General features: G+C 42.0%; 2 protein-coding genes across 2 annotated transcripts in view; both read left to right on the top strand.

The window, feature by feature from the left end:
* LOC133411686 (collectin-12-like) overlaps nt 1–16,079 on the top strand; it is a 29,888-nt gene extending 13,809 nt beyond the window's left edge. The window contains exons 4-23 of the mRNA XM_061694338.1: nt 1,372–1,458; nt 1,989–3,032; nt 3,774–4,304; nt 4,387–4,529; nt 4,607–4,716; nt 4,806–4,870; nt 8,430–8,528; nt 9,831–9,915; nt 9,999–10,074; nt 10,158–10,253; nt 10,334–10,480; nt 10,560–10,650; nt 11,474–11,669; nt 11,763–11,857; nt 12,204–12,292; nt 12,388–12,475; nt 12,832–12,886; nt 12,958–13,120; nt 13,188–13,300; nt 13,897–16,079. Of these exons, the coding sequence (XP_061550322.1) occupies nt 1,372–1,458; nt 1,989–3,032; nt 3,774–4,304; nt 4,387–4,529; nt 4,607–4,716; nt 4,806–4,870; nt 8,430–8,528; nt 9,831–9,915; nt 9,999–10,074; nt 10,158–10,253; nt 10,334–10,480; nt 10,560–10,650; nt 11,474–11,669; nt 11,763–11,857; nt 12,204–12,292; nt 12,388–12,475; nt 12,832–12,886; nt 12,958–13,120; nt 13,188–13,300; nt 13,897–14,104 (3,581 nt within the window). The 3' untranslated portion in view covers nt 14,105–16,079. The remainder of the gene's footprint in view (nt 1–1,371; nt 1,459–1,988; nt 3,033–3,773; nt 4,305–4,386; nt 4,530–4,606; nt 4,717–4,805; nt 4,871–8,429; nt 8,529–9,830; nt 9,916–9,998; nt 10,075–10,157; nt 10,254–10,333; nt 10,481–10,559; nt 10,651–11,473; nt 11,670–11,762; nt 11,858–12,203; nt 12,293–12,387; nt 12,476–12,831; nt 12,887–12,957; nt 13,121–13,187; nt 13,301–13,896) is intronic.
* Nucleotides 16,080–16,859: 780 nt separating this feature from the next.
* Nucleotides 16,860–19,978, top strand: tmem236 (transmembrane protein 236). Its single transcript, XM_061694332.1, has 4 exons — nt 16,860–17,129; nt 17,503–17,575; nt 18,282–18,405; nt 19,219–19,978. Exons 1-4 carry the CDS (start codon nt 16,882–16,884, stop codon nt 19,851–19,853), a joined length of 1,080 nt encoding a protein of 359 aa, XP_061550316.1. The 5' UTR covers nt 16,860–16,881; the 3' UTR covers nt 19,854–19,978.
* Nucleotides 19,979–20,988: the final 1,010 nt, after the last annotated feature.

Here is a 20,988-nt window from a genome sequence, read left to right as displayed (position 1 = left end):
ATTCTGAAGAAAAATGTGCTACCTAGTGTCAGAAATGTTGGTCTTGGTCACAGGTCATGGTCATTTGGGTCATTCCAACACCATAATGACCCAAAATATACAGCTAAAAGGGGTACACAATGGCCTGGTGACCAGCCTTCACTGTCTTAACGAGCCCTGACCAGAGTTTATGGCTGGGTGGTAATTGTTTGTCTTGTGAATCACACTTGAACTCGTGGCTGTCAGGAATGGTTTGCAAGAATGTCTGATGGCTTCTGTACTGTCTTTTTGCTCGTGTCTGTGCAGTATTTCTTCAAGTAGACATATGTACATGTATATGTACACTACTCACAAAAAGCTACAGGTTATTGGACATTGGAATGAAATTTCAGGATGAACCTGAAATGCACTATAACCTTTACAGGTGAACTTAATTTGACCTTCTCTCAACTTTAGAATGCACTTGTGCAATTGCTCAGTGTTTCAGTAATTGCACAACTTGCTGTTCTGTTCTCAAGGAGCTGAACGGCAAGATTCACAACAGATGTTGTTGGATCCATGACAATTCCCAAGGACGTCCACTTCTATGCCTTTCTGTGACTCTTCCGGTCTCTCTGTATCACTGCTGATGTGTCGAAGCTCAGTGGCCAGTGGCTACTTCCGTCTGAGAACATCCTGTTTGTAGCCTCGCAATAGCGAGTTAATGTTGATCCAGTGGTAGGTGTCGTCTTGGTGTCATGATGTCCAAATGTGAAAAGCACAATAAGAGGACTTTTGAAATATCAATTCTAATTGAATCAGGAAATGTATTGGTCCGTTCATGGGGCCAAAACCTGTTGTGATTTTTGATTTTCAGCTCCTTGGTAGAGAACATCAAGTTGTGCAAAATGTACTGAAACATTAAACTGTTGGACTTGTGCATTCAAAGGTTTGTGCGAAGGTCAAACTAAGTTCAACTGCAGTGTAAAGGTTATAACGCATTTTGGGTTCGTCCTGAAATTTCACCTGAAACGCCAATATCCCTCACTTTTTGTGAGTCGTGTAAGCATACTTCTTTGCACATAGAAGACGCCTCGCTTTTCCTCATCAGGAAAAAAAATAAATAGGTAGTACCGCAAGTGTTTTTCCATCAGTTCACAGATGCTATTGTCCACGTACAGAGCATTAACAGCTGATTCAAATTGAACTCAGTTGCTAATTAATACAGCAGCACCTACAGAGGTTCATAAATGTAAACTGTGTGTACTGTGATGCCATCTAGTGTTGCACAGCTTGTCTGAGTGAATTCTTGGCACTTCAGTAAATATCAGGCGCTGAACATGTACTATTTGATTGTCATCTGCGCACACATTAAGGCAATTCACAATGAACTCTTCATGTCATATATGTCAGTGGTCCAGAGAATGGACAGTGTCACCGAGGGAATGCAGAATTATGGCGGCAAAATCAATGCTGTGGAGACCGACTTAAAGAAACTTGGTGAGTTTCGCTGCAACGCACTCATTAGCGTTAGCATTAGCATTCAGACATTGCCTGTCATATTTATGATGAAAACCTTGGCCAAATTCCGAACTGTAAGACCTACCGGCTTGCCACTTTATTCGTATAAAGTATTTAATACTGCGAAAGTACACAAACACACACACACACTTCACCCCAGAGGCCTAACGAATTGCATACAAATAATTTTTAATAATCTATTTTTTTTTTTGGTAATATTTACCCTTAACAGCTCAAATTATGAATTCTGCCTAGCAACAAGCGGCCATGGCACTCGTGGTACAATCCTTGTCATTCAGGCTGCTAACAAAAAAATCCAATATAAAAGCAAAGTTCAACCTTTGATGCTGGCTGACCTGAGGTCTGTTGAGGCAGGATTAAGTCTTGCGCAATGTTATGCTACTTTAGAGGTGTTTATAAAAAAAACAAAAACAAAAAAATCCAAATTCCAAACTGTTCAACATGAAGAGGTTCAAAGTTATTTTCACCTTTTTACATTTCCTCTTCAGACTATCAAACCGGCGAGAAGTCGGTAAACACCACCAGTGACATCAAGACATTTAAATCGGATCTAGAGGCCCTGCAGAGCCAGCTGAACGACATCGCCGTCAGGTCGACACGAAACAGAGACGTGCTGAGTGAACTTCAACTGACCGGCGACGACACGCAGGACAGCCAAGTCTCCCTGCAGAGTTTACTGAACGGCAACGCCGCCTCGCTGCACGGGGTCAATCAGACCTTGACGTCCTACGGCGGCATGATCGGCGACCTCCAGACGGACACGGTCAGACTCCAGTCCGAGATTCAAGGTCAGGTCAAAGAGCAGGGCCAGGCTCAGGTCAGTATCAGTGCGCTGAACATCACGCAGGCCCAGCAGCGCAACGTGTTGAGCTCGCTGCAGAAGACGGTGGAAGACGCCGGGCAGGTGGTGCAAAAACTCAAGAATGACTATCAGACTCTGCAGCAGACCGCCAGACAGACGCGGGCTGACACAGACTGGCTCAAGGAGAAAGTCCAGAACCTTCAGGTTTTGGCAGCAAACAACTCGGCATCCGTGCGGTCCAACGGCGAAGCCCTGGAGGATTTGGGGGCACAGCTCAGCACGCTGGCGAGCCAGATCCAAAACACCTCCGTCCTCGCCGAGGGAAACGATCAGAACCTGAGGGAACTCATGGACCACCAGAGGGACCACGATAACGCCACCTCGTCTAAGTTTGATGAGATGGAAGCGCGCCTGGATAAGCACGAGAGCGGCATCGACAGGGTGACAGGCAACGTGAGCTTCGCCACGCAGCTCCTCGGCACCATCAGCTTGGACCTCAACAGCATGAGGTCGTGCGCCGAGACGGTGATGCGCCACTCCGACGTGCTTCTGGGCTTGAACAACAGCGTGGACGAAGCCAAGGCCGAGAACAGAGACCTGCGAGGCCAGCAGGACGAGCTGGTGGCCCGGCTGGACAAAGAAGTCAACAGCCTGTCTGTGGTGATGGAGGAGATGAAGCTGGTGGACAGCAAGCACTCGCAGCTCATCACCAACTTCACCATCCTCCAGGGTAAGATGGTGTCCTGCATGAATCAAAACAGGGGGCAAAAATGGTATTTTTAACATACATTTTCTCATTGTGAAATTTGTATGCATTAACGTCAACATCAACTTCCCCAGAAGGTGGAGCAGGGGTGTCCAAAGTCTGGTTAGGAAATATCAAGTAGCGATAACAGCTAACCCGAAACCTAAAACAAATCCAAAACTACTTACATGAACTCTAAACCCCTGAAGCTAAAACAATACATACACCATTACCAAAATCCTAAACCCTACTCTTAAACTTTTACCCTAAACCTCAAACCCTTATTCTAAACCCCTAGTCTCTAAAACTGTAAACCCTGAAACCTTACCGTAACCCTTCACGCCAATGCTAAACCTTACATCACCCCAACCTAAAATTTTTACTCTAAACTATAACCATTAAAACCTACTCTTACCTTAAAGCCTTTAGTCTTACCCTTTCCCTAACCTTAAACCTTACCTCACCTCCAAGCCGAAACCAGAAATCCTTACCGCTAAACTCTAACCCAAAGCGCACCCCTTAACGTTTACCCAAAATCCCAACCCTAAAACTGAACATCTATATTTTGAAGGGGGGGAAATAAATCTGTGACCTGAGTTTTGTGCAAGAAAACAATGTCTCTGTGGGGTTGGCAGATGACTACTTTACTGTAAGGATATTCGTGTAGCTTCAGCAGTAGCCATACAATTGAACATAGGCCTCCTACTTGTTTCTAATTGTCTTCAGGTCCACCTGGTCCAAGGGGCCCCAAGGGGGACAAGGGGCCCCAGGGCCCTGTAGGCCAGCCAGGCCAGAAGGGTGATAAAGGAGACAAGGGGATGCCAGGTATGATGGGATCTAAAGGGGAGAAAGGTGCTCCTGGCCCACAAGGTGCAACTGGTCCAAAGGGGACACCTGGCTCCCGAGGCCTTCCTGGGTCTAAAGGATCAAGAGGGACTGGAGGTCGACCTGGAATCCCTGGAGACAAGGGCGACCCCGGAGCTCAAGGCCTTCCGGGCAGAGATGGACTACCGGGTGTGCAAGGGCCGCAAGGACCGCAGGGTCTCAGGGGAGCTGCGGGACCTGCTGGCTTAGAGGGGCCACGTGGGCCTGTCGGACACATCGGCCCTCCCGGTCCTCCGGGGTTACCCGGCTTTCCTGCTCCGACTGTTTTAAAGCCGGTAAAGCCCACTGCGTCCGCCAAACCAGCTGATGAATCCCAAAGCGCAGTGACAAGGCAGGCCCAGAATCCACCGCCTGCCCCCACTTCAGCTCCTGGTGGGTTTGACTTTGGCGTCAATTACTTCCCACCGCTGATTAATTGTCAATTTGCTTATTAACCTTGAGGATTCATTTCCAGGTTGTCCAGCAGAATTCAGGAGGTTTGGTGACAGCTGCTATTATTTCTCCACCGCCACGCAGAAGGTCAACTATGACGAAGCCAGTACGTTTTGTTCCAACATGGTGGCTCACTTGATCATTATCAACAACAATGAGGAACAGGTGAATGGAAAAACATTCAACTTTAAAAAAACAAAAAACAAAAAAAACAAAGTGATCAATGTCGTGGTTCTCCTCAGATGTTTGTGAAGAACACGGTCACAGGAAAAGGATTCTTCTGGGTGGGCCTCACTGACAAAGAGGAAGAAAATGTGTGGAAGTGGGTGGATGGAAGCATACCAGTTTTCAAGTGAGTCTTCATTGCTCTTCCCCTCAATATGAAATATAAAACAAAAATAAACCATGCAATCAATGTTGTCCATGTGGCGCCTCTAAAAGGAAATGGAATCCGGGCCAGCCTGATAACTGGACGCGCGGCCACGTGCACGGCGAGGACTGCGCCGGTCTCATCCAAAACGGCAATTGGAACGATTTCTACTGCACCGAGCGCTTGGGCTTCATCTGTGAACGGACTGCCATTGGTCAGTATCTCCTATGCACAGTTTGCAGGGTTGGGAGGATTACTTTAAAAATGTATTCTGATACAGTTACTGGTTTCCTGTTAAAAAAAAATGTGGTCAGTAAGGTAATCCACGTACCATAATATTAAAGTAAGGATTTCTTTTGGATTACTCCAAGACCATATATGCTAATATCTTTTTACATCAATAAAATACGTATTTAGATATATATTTCTCTGGTCTTTTCTGTCATATGAATGCTTAATACACTTGGTTTTGGACTGTGGGAGAAAGCCAGAGTACCTGGGTGGATGGATTACTATATGGTGTGTACCGATAATACGCATTAGTTTAACTACATGACAGACATTTGTGTCAATATATGGTAAATGGGGCATATAACACTAAATACATGCTCATGTCTTATTTTTGCCATTTTCCCCAGTACCGGCCCCAGTTTCGTAGCATCATCGAACACTGCGTGAGGAACAATCGAGCGTGTGACGAACAATGGAGAGGAAGAAGAAGAGAGGACTTTGTTGCTAAAGTTGGAGCTTCGCTCGGAGAGACTTAAATGCACTTTGTGTGGTGCAAGAGACAAAACGTGCACACGTACACAGCCCGCCTTTGTGTGTATGGATGAGTGAGGGATTTGAGGATGCCGATCATTTAATTCATTCATCATTGCAGCCTCCTTGTCTGTTCATAATATTTCCCGACGTCGTTAATCTTTCTTTATTCCAAAGTTATACAGCAACAACAGGAAACAGCCATTTAAAGGGAATGCTCGATGTGAGCTGTGCTGCTGTTTTATTGGAAGTTCCTTTTTTTTTTTTTTTTTTTTTTTTTTTTTTTTTTTTTTAACCCTAAAAGTGCTGGTGTGAAGTTAATGTAAAAGGCACAAATACGCACTATGCAATGTTATACAGGTATATATTTTTTTACAAGATGATTACTTCACCAAATACTAAATATAGCATGTCAAAGATGCTTGGCGCTTATTAAATACATAATCACTTTATATATAATTGATATTTGCCAACTTGTGTACTGTTCAGGGAATATTTTAATCTGCGTCTTTAGAATAATAATTCACAACATTCATTACAATAAAATGCTTTTGTAACGGTGTAAGTCTGTCTTCAATAAAAAATTCTTAAAATTATCTGTTAGTGGTACAATATGTGATAAATAAAAAAAGAATAACTGGTAATAAACAAATAAAAACAAATGTATTCTCAGGATTTTGATAGTACAATATGCAAACGAAATCTAATCAAAAATGATTTTTTTTCCCATTGTTAAAAAATATATTTGAACAATTTTTAATATGAAATAAAATGTATATTATATCGTATGCGTGCCCCCACACACGAAATTACGAAAACCTGATGTAAGCCGCCCGTCGCGCTGGATTTACGCCGGTCACGAAAATAGAATCCAAGGTCGTCGATGATGAATTCCTTAAAATTATTCTTGAGGATTACCTAACAAGCGAATCGTCTCAACGCTTTTACCATAACTGATAAGGACATTAATCAACATTTGATAGTTTACCATTTTGACCGCTTTAGTACTCAGTACGAAAAGCGTCATATATAGTATATCTGCAGTATAATACTGTCAGCAGTGCTACTGCAACTGTAATGAGCTTGCTGTTGTCAGTTACACACATTTGGCGTCACCATGGAAAAGGTTCAACTTTGCTTGCTTTGAATTTATTTATTTTTAAACTGTTTTCTTCTCACCTTTTCCTCTCCACCGCCGCCGCTTCATTTTCCTCAGAATTGTGCCAAGAAATCGCCGTTGCTACCGTCTTCCTGAATCAAGTCTGCGCAAGCAGAGGAAGAAGGTGGAATAGACCATTGCATGAGAAGAGAGGGGGAGCAGTCACAATAATCATGATGTAAGACTAAAACAATAATAATTGCCTTAGCTCGATATATAAAAAAACTTTATTAAATCAATTTTATGAGATATTTGTGGGGCAATTGCCCGTTTTTGAAACAGGAAGGGGCTCAGAGCCAATCCTAATGCAGTCCCACCTCCACCTTGAAGTCACTCCAGCAGCATACCTCACCACTGTCTTACTGTTTTATATCCTGAACTAGTCGAGCATACTTCTTTGCCACTCCAGATTTCCTCATACAGTTCAAAAACTTCGCCCTTGGTACCCTGTTGTAAGCTTTTTTTTTTTTTTTTTTTTTTTTTTTTTTTTTTTTTTTTTTTTAAATCCACAAAGACAGAATGCGACTCCTTCAGACTTTGCTTGTACTTCTTCATCAGCATTTTCAGGGCAAAAATATGAGGTGCTCCGTCGAGGCATGAAACCATACTGTTGCTCAGAAATCTCCACTTCTTGTCTCAAACTGGCCTCCATTACTCCTTCACAAGTTTTCATTGATAAAAATAAATAACGCATACCACTTATCAGCTTAATTCCTCTGTAGTTGCTACAACACTGCACAAATTGTTTGTAAAAATTGGCACCGGCACACTTTGGCTCTTCAGCCATCTTCTCATTCTCTAGAATCATGTTGAACAATCTTGTTGAATAAAACAAAAAGCATATTGTAAGCCGAAAAGCACAGGTGATTTTTGAACATTTTTGGAAAAGAAAAAAAAAAATGACCGTAAAGTCAACAAACAAGAATCGTGCAGTTGCCTCGATTCAACCTTTGCGGTGGATGACCTGGATGACTGATAATCTACACAAAGAAAAAACACAAATAATAATTTTTAAAAATAGGCTCAAAATATCCAAATATATTCATCAATTTATAAAAATATACCGTTTACTACTTAATCGAGGAAAAATCTGAATGTACAAATATATATATATATATATATATATATATATATATATATATATATATAAACTACATTAAATAACATGACTTACAAGCTTTTAAATGTAATTTTAAAAGGGGCGCATGTTTAACAGATTTTTATGTACCAGTATACAAATATAATAAATAGGTCAGAAACTATAGCCATTCCCTGCACACTATTATTTTGGCTGGAAATTAAGAAATGAACATTTTAATATGATTTGAATGTATTATTGACATTTCATTGAAATTCAATTTAAAACACCGAGACGAAAACCATTGTGGGCATTGTGTTGCCCGATTAGACGACACGTGATTGCCATCATCATGTGACGATGACATCATCATTCTTTTTATTTTTTATTACAAGGACTGGGCACGAGCTACATGCTTACGTCATCGCCAGTAGACTTCTACTGTCTTAAAAGATTAGACAAATGAGTTTCGTTGAATATAAGCACACATTTCGAGCGTTGTTGTGATTCTCCTCCAGGGTGGATTTAAGACTCGCTTTCCCAGCATGCCTTGCGTGTTGCTGTCCAGCAAGAAGGAGTGACTGTGTAGAAAAATCGGCCGGGCGACGCTTTTTTTTTTTGGGGGGGGGGGGGAGACATTCAACTGAGTGGTCGCTCGCTCGCTCGCTACTATGCAATTGTATACGACCAAATAAGGAGCAGGGAAACTAGGAAAACAACAACAGCCGAGGAAGGTGACGTTTGTTGCTCCAGCGATGCCGCTCTTCGCGACCAACCCATTTGACCAAGATGTTGGTGAGTGGAGCCCGACCGAGAGGATGCTACATGCTAACATTGTTTGGCTAGTGGCGCGACTGGCCAATGGATTGTTGTTGGAGGCGTCGAAAACGCACAGTCGCGACTTCTAAGCCTAAAAATGTATGCGCCGGGTCGTTTAACGTGGCGTAGGGATACACGTCAGTCACGCCGTGAGTGAGTGTTGTTAGCTCTGCTCGCCTAGCAACCCTGACACATCAATTCACCAACATGATGACGACCTGGAAACGTTTTTTGTTTGTTTGTTTGTTTTTTAACAATAGAAAGAAACTAGGAACGGGGGATTGTGACCAATATTTTTTATCTGTAACTCATCAATTAGCCGACTTCTAAGTCTTTTTAAAGTTTGTCTGTTGTTGTTACCCAAGTGTTGACAAGTGGAACATCCGGGTATTTCTAGTCAGTGCAGGTGCACAGTACCTGATTGCCGGCTCGCTCGTGCCAATGAAGCTTACCGACTAGCTTGCTGGCGAGGGATGACTATTGCTGTAATGTGGAGTTTTTATTGATTGAATTTTTTATTTTGGGGGGGGGGGGCTAATTTAAATAACTCTTAAGTCAGCAACTAATTAACACGCCATCACATTGTATTTTCTTGGGCTCATATGCGCAGGTGTATGCAAATGCAATGAACCCCTGCCTATTCGCGGCTCACTGTTCACAAATTCGCTTTATTGCTCATAAAACTCACCTATTCACACTTTCTGTAGATGACACCGAAACACCCTGCTCCTTCGGAGGCATCATTGTGCGGAGGAGTAGCTAGCGTTGGCCACCTGCTGATATTCAGGTGGCTTGCATCCAGCACCAGCGTGATGGAACATTCCAGTAGAGTTCGGACAGGCAGGCAAGGAGAACGCAATGTGGCACGCATCTGAAGATGATGCAGAAAACGGTCTGGATCACTACTTCCATTGGTGGATGTTAACAGTTGATCAGCTGGTAATGACTCGGTCCTCAACGTAAGAAGAATTATCTTTATTTGTCGTGAACACATGCACATAATTTTTTTTCCTCTGGATTTTACCCAGTCAGCAAACGCTTACTGGAGTACGGGGCAAATAAAGCTCCCAGGGAGCAGTTTGGGGTATCTGTGTCTTGCTCAAAGACAGAAGCTGTGGGTTCAGGAAATATTAGGGGTGGATGGTTCGTTGCCACATTCTCTCAAGCACCGTCAAGCTGACAAGGCCCCCCCGCCCCCACCCATTCTTGTCCCAGTTGATGACTTGACTGACTTTCTTTGTACCTCGACTGCCTTGTTGACGTGTTTCCTCCCTGTAGAGAAAGCAACCAGTGAAATGAACACAGCAGAGGACTGGGGCCTCATCTTGGACATATGTGATAAGATAGGACAGTCGCGCACTGGGTCAGTCCACACTGTTTGGTACAGTCTATACTCTTACCAATGTGTTACATATTCACATTTTATGTATCTTTATTGCTTGGCAGACCTAAAGAATGCCTTCGCTCCATAATGAGACGTGTTAATCACAAGGATCCCCATGTGGCCATGCAGGCGCTCACTGTAAGCACACACGTGTCCAAATGTGTTTTCACTGTCATTGCTGTGTGTGTTGTTAACATGTCACTCTGTGTGTGTGTCCGCAGCTTCTCGGTGCGTGTGTGTCAAACTGTGGCAAGATCTTTCACTTGGAAGTGTGCTCCAGAGAGTTTGCAAGTGAAGTCAGTAACGTCTTAAATAAGGTATTCAATCATCTCCATTCGTAAATGTTGAATTGATCGTTTTGCTGCGCTGCCTGTAGTTTGATTATTTTTACTCTTAGGGTCACCCTAAAGTGTGCGAGAAGCTTAAGGCGCTGATGGTGGAGTGGGCCGAGGACTTCCGCAGCGACCCCCAACTCAGCCTGATCTCGGCCATGATCAAGAATCTGCGCGAGCAGGGCGTCTCGTTCCCCGCGGTGGGCTCCCAGGTCGGACCGTGTCTCGGAAAGTCGTCCGGTCGTTGGCTTTAGATTCTGAGTACAGCGCGTGACCGTCTTGCTCTCGTAGGCGGCGGAGCAGGCAAAAGCGAGCCCCGCCTTAGTGGCTAAGGATCCTGGCGCTTCCTCAAACAAGAAAGAAGAAGAAGACTTGGCCAAAGGTAAAGTCAAGAGACTCTTCAAGCGCTTGTACCATTTGTCTTTTTAAAATATCAACGCAAAGACCACTTGCGCTGTTATTGAATAAAAAGCCTTGAAAATGGGGGGTTGTACAAGCAACGGGCACATTTTATGTTGACTTTCTTTATATCTCAATTTGTCTTTAATTTGCATATTGTCACTGTCCAAAGAAAAGTTTTCATCTCCCAATTTTCTCCCAAAAAGGCTTATATTTTTTTCTCAGGTAATAATAAAAATATACATTAACTGGTAATAAATTTAATATAAAAATATTTCAGCTTGAAACAGAGTTTAATAAAATCTCGTTTTAATTCATTTACTTTTACTATGTATTTCATATAAAAAGTAGACATATCCCATTCTTTGAGTGCGACAAAGTAAATGTTTGTATTTTCTTTTCAGGAAAAATAAGTTAAAATGTATTAAACAACAATTAATGAAATAATACATACAGTAATTAACAAATAAAGGCGTTTATTTCACCTTGTAATTAATGAAGCATTTAAGAAATTAGCTCATGTTTTAGTTAGTTCACATTTTAATTATTTATGTGTAAACTTTTTCTTTTTTTTAAAGGCACTTAATACAAACAATTCCCATTTGTTTAGTCTGGCTCTTTTTTTTCTTTTTTCTTTTTTTTTCTCAATTTAAAAAAAAAAATAAAACAAAACATTTGTGTACTGTAGTTGTGTATGCTCAAATATAGAAGTACGTTTGAATTTGAATCGCCATAACCTGGAAGCTATTTGTTGAGACTCAAAAGTGTCCGTCCGTCCGTCCGTCCCCGCTTTGTCCTAACGGCAGCCATCGAGCTGTCCCTGAAGGAGCAGAGACAGCAGAACCAGACGTCCTTGTCCGGCCTCTACCCCAGCACGTCCGCGCTGATGCCCGCGCACAAGTCGGACGGACGCAAGGTGCGCGCCATCTACGACTTCGAGGCGGCCGAGGACAACGAGCTCACCTTCAAGTCGGGAGAGATCATCACCATTCTGGACGACAGGTCAACGCGCGCACAAATACACGCACGCACACACACACACACAAAAGCATGAGTGTGTGTGTCATGTGACTGAATACACGTTCTTCATTTCAGCGACCCCAACTGGTGGAAGGGGGAGACATATCAGGGGGTGGGCCTGTTCCCCTCCAATTTTGTCACTGCTGATCTCACAGCCGAGCCTGAGATGAGTACGTACACACACACACACGCACACACACACACACACACTTAACGATTAGAAGTGCAGTAATCGCTATAGTAGTACATTTCATCGTGGGGATTAGGTTCCATACCCACCCACATTATAGAAAGACCAAATGAAAACCTTTTTTCTGCAAAGCCCGAAAATACCCACCCCAGGCACTTTAAACACATCTAACCTTTTTTAAAACACACTTTTTAAACGCATTGTAAACTTCTTTGAACACCAAACAAAACTTTTAAACAGAAAAATCAGCAACGTAGTGGGGCCTTACTATCTTTGTATGAATAGCAAGGAGCTTTTTTATTCCGCCTGTGTTCCTCCTGTCACAGTGAAGACGGAAAAAAAGACGGTGCAGTTCAGCGAGGACATTCAGGTGGAGACCATCGAGCCGGAACAGGAGCCTGTTTTTATCGATGAGGTAAGAAAATAAAAATTTGACCGGTTTACTCAACAAGGCGTCATCCTGCTTGAAGAGACTAAGGAAGGTTTGTGTTTGTGTTTTTGGACTTTCAGGACAAAATGGATCAACTGTTGCAGATGATTCAGAGTGCAGACCCCACAGACAACCAGTCAGACAGTCTTGAGTTGCTACAGCTGGAAGGTAGACTACATGCTTGGAGGTGTAGTCGTAGTAATAGTACTAGCAGTTTGCAACAGTGGTAGTTGTTTTTAATAGATAGATACTTTGTTAATCCCGTGAAGCAAGTTTAAGTTGAGAAAGATATAGATTTGAATTACCATTGCAATCAAAATAGTAAATAAAATTGAAATAAGTGAAATATACATTGGATTTAAATTGAAATGTCAAGTGTATACTTCGATTACAATTTAAATACTAATTAGAATTTTTATTTTCATTACAACTAAAAAAAAAAAAAAAAAAAAAAAAAAAAAAACTAATTGTAATGGTAGTTAATGTATGAGAAATGGAGTAACTTGTGTTTGTATCTGTGCCAGGAGCGTGCAATCAAATGGGACCCCTCATTGACCAGAAACTGGAGGACATAGACCGGTACTTCCTATCATCAAACACTCCCACAATGTCATGATTCGTCATTCCTGTTTGTGTGTGTGCGTGACCAGAAAGCACTCTGAGCTGTCTGAGCTCAACGTGAAGGTGATGGAAGCTCTGTCGCTGTACGCCAACCTCATGAACGAAGACCCCGTGTACACCATGTACGCCAAGCTGCAGAGTCAGCAGTACTACGTGCAGCAGCCCCCCGCCACCGCCGCCGCACAACAGCAGGTGCGACGTATGAATCCCGCTGTCAAAAGCGTGAGTAGTCTTCTAACAGGCGTTTGCGGTACCGTAGGTGTACCCCGCCGCTCCCGCGTCCAGTTCGTACGGCATGAGTGGCGGCGGCGTTCCGGGTTACAACGTGCCCGTGGAGCAGCTTCATTCCATTCCCGGACAGCCCGCACCCAGGTCAGATAAGCGCACGGAACACAATGACACACAGTCAGGTTACGCCTTGGGAATTCTGCCTAGCGACAAGACATTTTCACGACATGTCTTTCACATGTTTAAGGCTAATTCACCAAATTGCCCACTCAGTCGCAGCTACTGCTGCACTCTTAAGTGAAGTTATTTATTTATTTATTTTTTGCACTCACTATTTAAGTCATCTACACATGCACATTTCTAATGAGATCTTTGCAAAGGATAACATTTGGATTGATTTTCACATACTGTGAAAAATCTGGTTAAATAAAAAAAACAAAAGCACATTTGAGTTAATAGTTAATTAAATGTTTACATTTGTATTACAAATTTTAAATTCAAAAAATGATTCTAAAGGCGAAATTTTTGACAACTGTGATGTATCCATTTTTTATATAGCTTTGCTGCTGTCATCTCAATTTTAATATTTTTTACTTTAAAAAAATATCAGTGCTATATTCATTTTTTACTGGAATATACTCAAGTTGAAATATACAAATATTTAATGATACCATAACGTCAGATAAATTAGCACTCTCTGTGAATAACCCTTTACTGTGACATTGTCTTCATGTCACCAGTGACGTTCACATGTACATGGCTCAGCCTCCCGTCTACGCCACCGCCGCAACGGGCGGCATGCCGCCGGCCGACGCTCACGCCTACCCGGGCGGCCCCCCCGCCGCCTTGACGCAGCCGCCGCCCAACTACGGCGCCCCCCCTGGCCAGATTGCGCCGCCGTCCGCCGAGCCGCCGCAAGGCCCCTACTCGGAGAAGGCCTTGCTATAGGGCCCCCGCCGCCCCCACAAACACTCATTTCCACCAAAAGTCAGCAGAGTAGTGCCAGATCATTTCTGTTTTTTTTTTTTGGGTGACGATTCTGAAATCAAAGATAAAGATGCCAACCCTCTCGATTTTCCAGCTTGGCAAAAATGAGCACAACTCCCAACGTGCCCTTCATTTTCTGCATAATATTTAGCTAATAGGTTATATAAGTCAGTTTTCATGTTATTTGTAACCCTCCTGCTATGCTTTCACAGGAACAGCAATAATGGTCATTGGTCAATTTGTCCTGAATTACCAGAAAAAGAAAAAAGTCCTAATAAACATCGATAAATTATTTGAATTATTAGTTCAACCTTACATTTCATGATGTTGATTACGCTTTTAACAAACAGAAGTTTTAATATAAAAATCTTTGCCCAAGTCCCGCGGCACGGTGCCCGACTGGTTAGCACATCTGCCTCACAGTTCTTAGGACTGGGGTTCAAATCCCGGCCCCGCCTGTGCGGAGTTTGCATGTTCTCCCCGTGCATGCGTGGGTTTTCTCCGGGCACTCCGGATTCCTCCCACATCCCAAAAACATGCACGGTAGGTTGATTGAAGACTAAATTGAGCTGAGGTGTGAATGTGTGCGCGAATGGTTGTTTATTTCTGTGTGCCCTGCGATTGGCTGGCGACCAGTTCAGGGTGTACCCCGCCTCTCGCCCGAAGATTGCTGGGATAGGCTCCAGCACGCCCGCGACCCTTGTGAGGATGAGCGGAACGAAAGATGAATGGATGAATACAGAATGGGTCAATAGTACCCACAACAGAACAGGATGTAATATAGATAAATATTTCATACTTTCTGTGAATTTAGAAAATGTCTTTTAAAATAAAAATTCCAAATAAATTATAATCATGTATTCATTGTGCATGTGGTGAGAGAAGGCAGAGAGATGCACGGCTATAATTGAACGCCGCGTTGTTATTCCGGGTCTCGGAATGAGCTAAATTTGCCGCCCGTCGTGGTGGGAGTTGTTCTCTTGTGCGAGGTGGGGAAAATCGGAAGGGTTTCCGCATCACCGTCATTCTTAGTTGCAACTTTTGTGTTGTTGTTGACGTTGACGCAACGTCCATTCTGAATCCACACAAACTAACATGCGACAACAGCCTTCGTACTCACTACTGTGCTAACGGTGGCATTGACTTTCACTACATTCTGTATTATGTTTTACCAAGTACTGAAAACTGACGCCACTTTTATTTTTTTGTGTTTTTTTTTGGGGGGCGAGGTGAGCAAAGCAAAGCATGCACATGGCCCCCCCTGGGGACGAGCTCCTCTCTGTTTTGTCATTTTTTTTGTAGAGTATTTTAATTTATGTATTGATTTTGATTGTCATGCTATTTTAAAATACCGAGAAGCGGGGCAAAGGGGATGTACGTATTTCAAGAACAGCGGGACGATGCTCCGTTTCTGCCGGTTGTACATTATAAAAGGAAGGAATCTCTTCACGTCGCCGTTTGTGATCGTCGTACTGTAGGATGAAAACCCGAACAAACAAAACAAAAACCTCCTTTTGCGCATTTCAAAGCGGAACTTAAAAATATGACTTTAAATTCTCTCCTGAAGCTTTTAACACTGCTTAACTCCATACAAGATAAACTTGTGTGTGAGGAATGACAGGTGATGAGGTCATTAACTTGAAATGGAGAAACAGTGGAGTCACTCTCATTTAGATTTTTGCCTTTTGAATTTGTATGAAATTGATTTGAGGGGTAATCAATTTCAGGGTGTTGGATTGAATGCCCAGTGGAAGGTGCTGCCTGTTTTGTTTAGTTTTTTTAAAACATACATACGATTGTTTTTATTTTAAGCATACTTATAAATTGGTATTCACAATAAAAAGACAAACAGGCCAAATGTAAAGAACAATGTGTGCGGTGGTGTCTTGTTTAATTAAAATATCTAAAAATCTTATATTTCTATGAAAATATTCCATTTATAAAATTTATTCTCTACAAATATACTTAAATTACTTTTTTAGATTGATGCACATTTTTACAGTATTAATATTGTGATATAGTATGGTAATTTAATAAAAACTGTTTTAATTACAAATATTTTAATTTCAAATAACATTTCAACTACAAATAATTGTAATTACTATTTCATCTTTTAATTACAAAAGGTCCAGTTACTATTTTGAATACAAATACAATTTCAATTACTCTTTCAAATATTTTCAATGAAAGTACTTACTGTTTTGATTATTTAAAATTGTAAAAAAAAATAAAAAATGTTAAGTTAAAAAAAAAAAAAAAAAAAGTTTAGTTTTAAAAATAGAAAATCTATTTCAATTACAAATACAATTTCAGTTTCAAATCCAAGATCAGGTACTATTTCAATTATAAATCAAATTATCATTGCTATTTCAATGAAAAATACGTCACAAATCCAATTTAAATTGCTCTTTCAAATGCACTTTGAATTACTTAAATAAACTTCAGTCACAAAATAAAATTTCAATTGCCATTTCACTTTCAAATCCTATAACTGTTTCAATGACCAATACGCTTTTAGTAATATTTGAATTACAAATTGTACGGTAGCCCGATGAAGACCTTTGAGTTTCAACATGTGCGCAGCTCTGCGTAATGTCGCCGTCATCGTGGGATGTGTCTCGTAAAAAGTGAGCACAAGCTGAGCTGTAAAACAATCGCTTGGTCAGCGTGCAGCGTAAGATCGCTCCGTTCCCGAAGCGCGCAGAGTCCACCGAGCCGCTCTGTCGTCGTCAGTCGCCATGACCTCGGCCAAGACGCTGAAGCTGGCCGCGTACGAGCTGCTCCAGTTCGCCGCGCTGGTCGTCCCCGCGTTGGCGCTCGCCGAGCGCTTCGCCCGCCTGCTGAGCGACGTGAGGGGACGCGACGACACCGCCTACTGGCTGGCGGTGGCCTCCTCAGTGGCCTACGTGACCTCCTGTGCCCTCCTGGTGTGGGTGCCCCTCAGGTATCACGTCCTGAGGGGGCGGAGATTCAAGACCGCACGCTGGTGAGTGCATCGCAATGATGATGTCGTGTGTGTGTGTGTGTGTGTGATGACAATCGGAATTTAGTAAAACAGTTCGATATTTATTTAGAGCATGCTAATGTCAACACCAATTAGAAGTTACATGACACTTATCTGCTCAAGCAATACCTATAAAACGCCACGAGATGACAGTATCGCTCTGCAAAACACATTCCCTCGGCATTGTGTGTCTTGTCATGCATCCTCAGGAGGTTGTGTAGTTTTACTTGATTTTAGTTTAGAAAAGCAGAATTGCATTTAGACGAGAAAACACTGTATTGCAGATCGAATGTTTGACTTTGAGGTTGCATTGGATTTTAACGTTTACGCGTTTGATTCCCCCCCCCCCTCCTAGGAGACCAACAGCGCTGGCGTATCTCGTCTTGTGCACACTACCTTGCTTTGCTGTTGTGATAGCCAGCTCCCAGGTAAAACAAATAAATAAATGCAAAAAAAGAAATAATCAAACAATAAATATTATTATTATTGATTTTTTTTTAAAGTGCTAATCATTTCAAAAATATTTGTCAATATTTCAACATTAAAACATGCGAAACAATAAACAGGAGGATAGGATTCTCAACAAAAAAATATTTGATGTACTTAATATAATTAGTAGTAAGCAATTAGAGAATAATTTTAAAACCTATTTGTGTTTTTAAATATTTCAGAAATAGGTTTGCTAAAAATGCTAAGCAAAAAAAAAAGTTATACTATGAAAAGGAATAGGTAGGTAGACTTGTCAATTAAAAGCAAAATGAAGCATAATCAAATGCAATTTATCAATATTCAGTAAGCTATTTAATCCCAGTCAAAAGCTGCCACCACTTTGACCCATTATTGTCTTCACATGCACTCAGAAGAAGGACTTTAGTCACGTTTTTAAGAAAATGGTCACCATCACAAGACCCTGTGAGCTATTCAGTAACACAGTCAGTCATGTGACAGGTTACCCATTAACTTTACCAGCAGCACACACACACACACACACACACACACACCTGTACACCTGTTGTTATTTTTGACTGGTCTTCAAAACTTAACAGTGCACGAGCCCAAATGCTTAATAATGAGATTTTTATTTGTTGAATATTTTCTTTCCCCCCCCCCCCCCCCCCCCCCCTCTATCTTAAGGTGCAAGTCAACGCGGGCGTGCGACTGGACCACTTCGCCGAGTTGCCCGTCTCCTTGGTGATGTTGTCGCTCACCTGCGTGGACCTGGTGGAGAGGATACGGCCCTGCAGGCTCCTCGGACAATGTAATGTACATTTTACAAGCGATAACAGGTTCAATGGTTTCATTTGGTTTTAGAATTGCATGGCCCCAATTCATTGACATATTTCAAAAAATAAATTTCTAAGAAAACTAACTATGTGGTAACTTCAATTTGAGTCAAAATGGACACCGCATGTTTAGTTTGCTTTTTATAAACGGGAGACAAAGGGACGCCTTCTAGCTATAAGTGCGTCATTTTCCGTCATACGTCATTTTCAGTGCGCCAGCCAGATGAAGATGAAATACTGAAAAATACAAGATGTTATAGGAGCTAATCAGCATTGCGTCATCTCCTTGAATAGTGGCATGGGTGAAAAGGGCTTTTTTCCCCCCGGCAACATTACAGCTTTGAGTTAAAAAAAATATACATGTAATAATAATAATACCTTATACGATATCTTTAAATCAAACTTTTTTTTCCATTTCTTTTACAAGGCAAGGTACCGTATTGGGTTACTTCAACTTGAGTACAAACAACAATGGGATTTCTCCCAGCCTGTCGACAAATCAGATATTTTATGTGTTGAAACATTACATAGTTTTATCATCAAAATCACAAGTTTCTAAATATTATATGGTAAATATAATAAGTCAAGTTTTTATTTTTTTAAAGCTACTAAAATATAAAAATATTCCACTACAATCATTTTCTGGGGTTAACATTTTAATTTTTTTTTTAATTGTACAATTTCTTTGTCAATGACAAAGTTAGGCCACACCTCCTCTAGTGTCTAAATTTGTGTGTAAATATCTGACTAGTGCTGTACACGATGTCAATGGCTGTTGTGATTTGCAGTTGACAACCTGGACCTGACCTTTGAGCTGCCGGGCCCGGTTCTGACCCACCTGGAAACGGCCAGCTCGGTCTCCAACCAGGTGCAGCCCGACCAAATCCAGAACGGTTCCCCGGCGAACCGTCAACCGGAGCCCCCGAACAAACCCGACGCCCCCCGCAGGCGTCCCGACGTCCCCGCGGGCCGTTCCGTGCCGATCGCCTCCAGAACGTCCGGCGCCGCCTACCTGCGCTCGTCCTCGCGAGCCTTCTCGGGCCACCTGGGCTTCCTGGCGAGGAGAGACGCCAGGTCAGAGGTGTTTGTGGATTGTTTCCTGTTCTGGTTGGACACGGCAGAGTTGGTCCGGGTGGCAGGGGAGCCGGCCGTCTTCTACTCGCCCTGGGTGTACCCCGTTTTCATCCTGGCCTTCCTGTCCTGCCTGCGGGCGGTCCTCACCCCTGACGGACCGTTCTGGTCCTCAGCCGGGGTGGCCCTCCAGGACCTTCCCTTCTTGGTCATGCGGGTGGCCCTGCTGGCCGTCTTCGGAACCGTCACGCCCGTCTTGTTTCCTGTGAAAAACGCCCTGGTCAGCCTGGCCTTCTTCTACTTCACCTGCATGACCAGGATGAAAATATTCAACAGGCGCAGCATGTTCTGACAATATCACAATATAATCAACAAATTATAATAGAAATATTTTTGTACAGCACACTTGAATCCAAGGAACCATATTTGGTTACCAAGACAGGAGTCAAAATGGACATCTCCCAGCAAAACGGAAAAAAAAAACCATGGGTCAAGTATTATAAGACAATTTCTAAAAATATATATGAATAATAAAATATATCATAAAAAATAAAATGGACCCCAAATGCCTATTTGTCACAGCCAATCAAAAAAAACTAAATCAAAAATTATAGATGACATAAAAGAAAAGGAACAATTTTAATGTCATAATTTCCAAAAATATATATTTTTTGCAATTTTATAGGGCAAGGAATCATATTTTGGAACCTTGAGTCAGAATGTACACCACACGTGTTGCATTTTCTTTCTTTCCCAGCCAATCAACAAACAAAAATGATGTCGGGATGTTCGATATCTTCACTTTTTTTAGACCGGTACCAGAATGACTACTGACTCTTGAGTACTCACCGATATCGATCAACGATATCACAAATGTTTGCACAATGGCAGATAATTGTGTGCAAAGTCCTTTCTTTCTGACGCACGTGAGGATTCGTCCGTGTCAAACTGCTGCAGTATAGCGCAAACTACTGGCAAGAAGGACTTACTGCATGACAAAAACATGTACCTTAAGCATCGGTGGCGTGTCTCAGCAGCCTTCACGAGTACCTGAGACCTTGAAATAAAAAGTATGGCTTACGTAACTACGTTTTAACAGTAAGACCTAATTTCGTCGAATAATAATGTGCCCCTAATCTTCAAATTTCAATTCTTCGGAATTTAATAGAGACATATAACCATATTAATGTATAAGTGGACTAAATGTTGCTTAATTAATAGATCCTCCCCTCCTTGCTTGTTCTCTTATAGTTATGTTTTCTCAAAAACAATTGAAAAAATGTTTTTAATTAAAAGCTTGAATCAAAATAGACAACTCACTACAAGACAGTAGCGTTATGTGACTTCTCCCAGCTAATGAAAAACAATAAGAAAATTACTACATAAAAAGTGTATCATTAGACATGATCAACATTTTTTCAAAAGTTACTTGGGTAAAACAAAAAAAACTCCTCTACGCTAGTATTTAAAGGGTTGATTCAGCCTCC

Source organism: Phycodurus eques, chromosome 13 (genome assembly GCF_024500275.1).
Source record: "Phycodurus eques isolate BA_2022a chromosome 13, UOR_Pequ_1.1, whole genome shotgun sequence".
NCBI lineage: Eukaryota > Metazoa > Chordata > Actinopteri > Syngnathiformes > Syngnathidae > Phycodurus > Phycodurus eques.
This window is presented reverse-complemented; position numbering and strand designations above follow the sequence as displayed.